Source organism: Arachis ipaensis, chromosome B1 (assembly GCF_059453495.1).
Source record: "Arachis ipaensis isolate K30076 ecotype BB chromosome B1, ASM5945349v1, whole genome shotgun sequence".
NCBI classification, from domain to species: domain Eukaryota; kingdom Viridiplantae; phylum Streptophyta; class Magnoliopsida; order Fabales; family Fabaceae; genus Arachis; species Arachis ipaensis.
The window spans coordinates 123,707,306-123,713,592 of NC_142436.1; the positions used below are offsets into that span (position 1 = coordinate 123,707,306).

At 42.2% G+C, this 6,287-nt stretch overlaps 2 protein-coding genes across 2 annotated transcripts; both read right to left on the minus strand.

Annotated features, from left to right (window-relative positions):
• Positions 1 to 1,800: 1,800 nt before the first annotated feature.
• On the minus strand, positions 1,801 to 3,037 carry LOC148578221 (uncharacterized). Its single transcript, XM_088502986.1, has 3 exons — positions 2,774 to 3,037; positions 2,368 to 2,599; positions 1,801 to 1,811 (listed from the first exon to the last, which is right to left on the minus strand). Exons 1-3 carry the CDS (start codon positions 3,035 to 3,037, stop codon positions 1,801 to 1,803), a joined length of 507 nt encoding a protein of 168 aa, XP_088359112.1.
• Positions 3,038 to 5,236: 2,199 nt separating this feature from the next.
• LOC107610804 (uncharacterized) lies at positions 5,237 to 5,713 on the minus strand. The gene has a single exon (XM_016312807.1). It carries the CDS (start codon positions 5,711 to 5,713, stop codon positions 5,237 to 5,239), a length of 477 nt encoding a protein of 158 aa, XP_016168293.1.
• Positions 5,714 to 6,287: the final 574 nt, after the last annotated feature.

Genomic DNA, 6,287 nt, shown 5'->3' on the forward strand with positions numbered 1-6,287 from the left:
AAAACTTAGACTGTCCCCCGTCGCGCATCCCCAAGAGTCTATGCATAGAGTTCACATTCATTCATCATATAATCACTCAATGGGGGCTATCCATACCCGGGAATTTATACGTGCCCGGTCACTCTTACGACGTAGGGTCAACAGAGTATCGAGATTCAACCTGGAACACGTGGTGGTGAGCCACGGTTTTTACCCAGGGAAACTCGTATCTCAGATATCATTATTCATAAGCCATTTCATAGTCATAATCATTATTTATCATTCATTAAGCCATGGCATATTAACTTCATTCATTAACCACTTCCTTTTCACACTTTTCATCACATTTGCCTCTTTCTTCACTCTCAAGTTATCTCAGACTCCTAACTTCTGCTATTTACCAAACATACTAGTAGGATCTAGGGTTAACAGGGCAAAAATAGGGGTTTTAGAGTTTAAAAATCAGGTTTAGAACAGAAAAATAAAGGTGTTGAAAAACAGGATATGTGCGTATGCACACACCTATGCGTGCGCACATCTCAACAAGAAAGCAGCACGTGTACGTATGCACGAGTGCGTGCGTGCGCACACATCACTTGGTGTGCAAACGCTTCTCCTGTGCTAGCGCCACCAACAGAAAGCCTATCTTGATGTGTGCGTGGGGCGTGCATACGCACACTTTTGTGAAAAATACCAGGTGTGCGTGTGAACAAAGGCGTGCATATGCACAAGTAGATTTTTGCTTCTGTTGGGTGCGTGCGCACGGCTTTGTGTGTCGGCACACGTCGGAAAACCTGGTTCTGCTGCAAGTTACAAAAATTCAGTTTTTCGCACCAATTCTCCAGCATCCATAACTTTCTCTACAAAATTCAGTTTTCCGCAAACTTTATATTGATCTCAAGCTTGTTAAATCCTCTTTAATATAAAACAAACCTTATCTTTATTCAAAATTTGTAGAGCAAGATATGGACTGCCGAAGTTCGTCAAAATTCACATTTTACCAAAAAGTACCCCAAACCTTATTTTTGCCAAAAACCATATTTTCTCCTCCAAGAACTCATTTCCAGCCAACCTAATATACCACAAGCATCAATATAACAACCCTTAACCATAGCACAACCATTCTTACAACCTAGCTCAATAACATCATATTCCTTCCACTTTACCAATTTAGCCACAAACCACATAGTACTACACATACTAATTCTTACCATTATCATACAATCCTTCAATCCTCATTACAACATTAATTTATCAAGTCAATGCCAACAAGTCCAAATTATACCATTTACTATCTCAACCACACCATTACCTTGCCATAATCATCACCATTATACAAGCATATAGACATACATATATTTAATTCCCATTATTAATTACTCAACACCGTATCATATCAATTTATACATCAATATCACAAACACTAACCATTTAACAAAACAAAGCTTTTCAACCTATCCTATAATACTCTAGCATAAGTTTTCACACAACCATAATTATTAAACGTGCGAAACTTAAACCATACCTTGGCCGATCACTTAGTTCACCCAAGGCAGCCTCACAACTCAAAATTATAGCCCCTCCAAGCTCAATCAAACAGCCCTAAAACAAGCCTTGGTCACCAACAAACCTCCAAGTAATTCCAATTCAATTCCAATGCATAAACACCCACTTAACCTACACCTAATACATATATATATATATATATGTATATATATGTTCTAATTTAGTTTTATATTACCAAAAACAAGATTGAACTAGGGTTAGGGTGTTCTTACCATACCCATATGCTCAATGGCTTGAGCCCACAAGTTCCGGAAGCTAACTTGAACCTAGAACACAAAAATTGGACAAGATTCACCATAGGTTTCCAAGTTTACCAAAGAAAGAGGGATAGAGATTCTGAACTTAATAGGAGACTTACAAGTGAAATTGTTCAGATAGAAAGGTAGAGCTCGATGCGCTGAGCGCGTGGCCATGAACGGTGCGGCGATCGGAGCCCGGATGAGGAAGTTATGGTAGTTGGAAGGAATGGTGATGGTTAGGGTTCTTCTTCCCTCTCCCTTTCTGTTATGGCGTCCAGCAGCTAATGAGGAAGAAGAGAGATGTTGTTTCATTTAAATGTTTGGGTCCGGTTGGACCCATGGGCCCGGTTTGGGCCTCGGTTCACCCAGTTCGGCCCTTCCGGTTCGATTTTAGGCCAAATTTTCGAAATTGGTATCAAAAATCTCGTTTTGACGAGCTCTATCCTATTTTGATATTAGTTTTGAATTTTCAGCTTTCCTAATTAAAATTCAATTTATTAACTAATTACTTACCGATTTTAGCGGGGTTTACATCCTACCCACCTAATTAGGAATTTTGTCCTCAAAATTCAGAGTGAGTTACCTGAAAAGAGGTGTGGGTAGTTCTTCCGCATCTCTGATTCAAGCTCCCAGGTATGTTCTTCAATACCAGCCCGACTCCAAGCTACTTTCACCAAAGAAACTTCCTTTCTGCGTAGACGCTTGATGCTGGTATCATCAATCCTAACCGGAGTTACTGGAAGCGTCATATCTTCTCTCACTTGAACTGATTCTGGTTCAAGGACATGACTAGGGTCAAAAGTGTATTTACGAAGCTGCAATACGTGGAACACGTCATGCAGGTTCGAAAGATGTGGTGGTAACGCGATCCTATACGCCACTGGTCCAATTCTCTTCAGGATCTCAAACGGCCCAATATAACGGGGATTTAACTTCTTGGTTTTAATGGACCTCCCTATTCCAGTGGTCGGAGTAACCTTCAGGAAGACCTGTTCTCCTTCCTCAAATTCTAAAGGCTTCCGTTTTCGGTCAGCATAGCTCTTCTGACGACTTTGAGCTTCAAGCATTCGACTCTGGATTCTTTTTATTTGCTCAGTGGTTTCACTTATCATTTCAGGTCCTATCAAGCTCTTTTTTCCTGCCTCATACCAACATAATGGAGACTGGCATTTTCTTCCATACAAAGCCTCATATAGAGCCATTCCAATACTCGCATGATAGCTATTGTTATAAGCAAATTCTACCAGAGGCATATATCGATCCTAGCTTGCCGGTTGATCCAAAACACAAGCTCTTAACATGTTTTCCAAGGTTTGGATTGTTCTTTTGGATTGGCCATCCGTTTGAGGATGATAGGCAGTACTTAGGCTTAATTGAGTGCCAAAAGCTTGCTGAAAAGCACCCCAGAACCGTGATGTAAAGCGAGGATCTCTATTCGATATAATGGTGAAAGGTACGCCATGTAACCTCACAATCTCCTTTATGTATAAGCGCGCCAACTCCTCCATAGTACAACTTATTCGAATAGGCAGAAAATGAGCTGACTTGGTCAGTCGGTCTATAATCACCCAAATAGCATCACAACCTGTCCGAGTCCTTGGTAAGCCCAATACAAAAAATCCATAGCAATGCTCTCCCATTTCCACTGTGGGATTTCCAAAGGTTGAAGGGTTCCTGCTGACCTTTGGTGTTCAATCTTGACTTTCTGACAAGTTAGGCATTTAGAAACATGTAACGCCACATCCTTTTTCATTCCTGGCCACCAGAACATCGTCTTTAGGTCTTGGTACATCTTGGTGCTTCCAGGATGAATTGAGAACCCGCTCTTGTGAGCTTCCTCCAATATGCTTTGTCACAAATCCCCGACATCTGGTACAATTATCCGGCCCTTGAACCTCCACAACCCATATTTATCTTCTGACACTCTCCATTGCTTGCCTTTCTCAATCGCTGGCAAAATCTTATACAATTTTTGGTCATTCTGATGAGCCTTTACCAGTTCAGCCTTGAAGTCACTTGAGATCTGTAACTGGCTTAGGCATAAAGTCCCAAACTCTTATCTGATTCCCAGTTTCAATCCTTGAAAGGCTCTCAACAACTCTTCCTCCCTTAGCATCATCCAAGCGGCACATAAGGATTTCCTACTCAAAGCGTCTGCCACCACATTTGCCTTTTCTGGATGGTAGTTTAGCTCGAAGTCATAATCATTCAGGAGTTCCATCCACCTCCTCTGACGCATATTCAATTCTTTTTGCTCAAACAGGTACTTCAAACTCTTATGGTCTGAGAAGACTTAAAATTTCACTCCATAGAGATAATTTCTCCAAATCTTTAAGGCAAAGACAATGGCTGCAAGTTCCAAATCATGAGTCGGATAGTTTCTTTCATGTGGCCTTAGCTGACGTGAGGCATAAGCTACAACCTTATGATGCTGCATCAACACACATCTCAATCCTTTCAAGGACGCATCACAGTACACCTCAAATGGTTTTCTCGGCTCAGGCAACACTAATACAGGGGCGGTAGTCAATCTCTGCTTTAAGCCAAGGAAACTCTCCTCGCACTCGGGAGTCCATACAAAAGGAACATCCTTCCTGGTCAGCTTTGTCAAAGGCAAAGCGAGCTGTGAAAACCCTTTGATGAACCTTCGATAATAACTTGCCAAGCCTAAGAAACTCCTAATTTTCTGTCACTGAAGTTGGCCGCTCCCAATTCATCACCGCCTCAACCTTAGCAAGATCCACTGCTATTCCTTGCTTACTCACCACATGACCAAGAAATTTTACCTCAAACTTCCAAAACTTACATTTGGATAGCTTGGCATACAACTTTCTATCCTTCAAAATTTGTAGCACTAATCGTAAGTCTTTTGCATGCTCATCCTCGGTCTTAGAATAGATAAGAATATTGTCAATAAACACAACAACAAAGGTATCCAGATATGGATGGAAAATTCTGTTCATGTAATCCATGAATATCGCCAGAGCATTAGTTAGTCCGAAGGACATCACGGTATATTCATAGTGGCCATAGCGCGTTTTGAAGGCAGTTTTACGAATATCCTCATCTCTGACCCTTATCTGGTGGTATCCAGATCGTAGATCAATCTTAGAGAACACACCGGCTCCCTGTAATTGGTCCATTAGGTCATCAATCCTTGGCAACAGGTATTTATTCTTCACTGTAACCTTATTCAGCTACCTATAGTCAACGCATAAGCGCATACTTCCATCATTCTTCTTCACCAGTAATACCGGTGCACCCCACGGTGATACACTTGTTCGGATAAAATTTTTACCCAACAGATCCTCCAGTTGAGACTTCAATTCGGCCATTTCTAGAGGCGACATCCTGTAAGGAGCACTCGAGATTGGTCCGGCCCCAGGTACTAAATCAATAGCAAACTCAACTTCCCGTTTTGGTGGAAATTCATCAATATCGTCAGGGAACACTTATGGAAACTCACACACAACGGGGATTTGTTCCAAGTTCTGATCATCACCCAAAATTTCCGCAGCTAGCAACAATATCCCCTGACATTCAGCCCTAGAACAGTTCACCATCATGGAATTCAAGTAGTAGTTATTCACTACAACTTGCCCTTCAGTGCCTTCAGGCATGAAATACACTGTTTTTGTCGAGCAATCTAGTAGAACGCGGTTCTTGGATAACCAGTCCAATCCCAGAATGAGATCAAGACCAATCATCGGTAAACAAATTAAGTTATGCACGAAATCACGCCCTTGTACTCGAAAAGGAACTTGGGGGCACCCTAACTTAGTCACCATAGCCTCGTGGGTAGCATTATATACCTTTAAATCATACCCCAGTACTACTATTTTCAATTCTAGCTCATCAGCCTTCTCAAATGCAATAAAAGTATATGAAGCTCCAGAATCAAACAAAGCATTCAAAGTTTTACCTGCCATCTCACATTTACCTCGGATAAATGCCTCTGACCCCTCAGCGGCTATAGAAGAAGTAGTGTATACCCTTCCTGGTTGCTGCACTCTGCCTGTCTCATACCTCTTCTTCTCTGGGCAACTACTAGCCAAGTGTCCTGGCTGCCCACAGGAGTAACAGACTCGAGTCCCAAACCTGCGGCCCAGAATGATACTTTCCACATCTATGGCAACTCATATCCTGCTGTGGCTGCTTCCCCTGTCTCCTTCCCTGATTAGCACTAGCATTAGGCCTCTTGGAGTTGCCTTGCCCCTGATTGTTCTGAGGGACAAAGCCACCATGCTTGAACTGTCTGCCCCTATGTGCAAAATTTCTCCCTGTGGTCCTCTGGAATGGCATCCTCAGACCCCCTTTTTCTGCTGTAGCCCTTCTGACACAATCCTCCGCCACCCTGCTCCTATTTACCAACTCAGAAAACACCTAAATCTGCATAGGCACCACAAAGCTCTGAATGTCACTCCTAAGGCCTCCTTCATACTTTATACACTTCTACTCAGCAAAGTCCTCAGGAGCTCCCTGACAGATGCGTGAGAAGCGGCA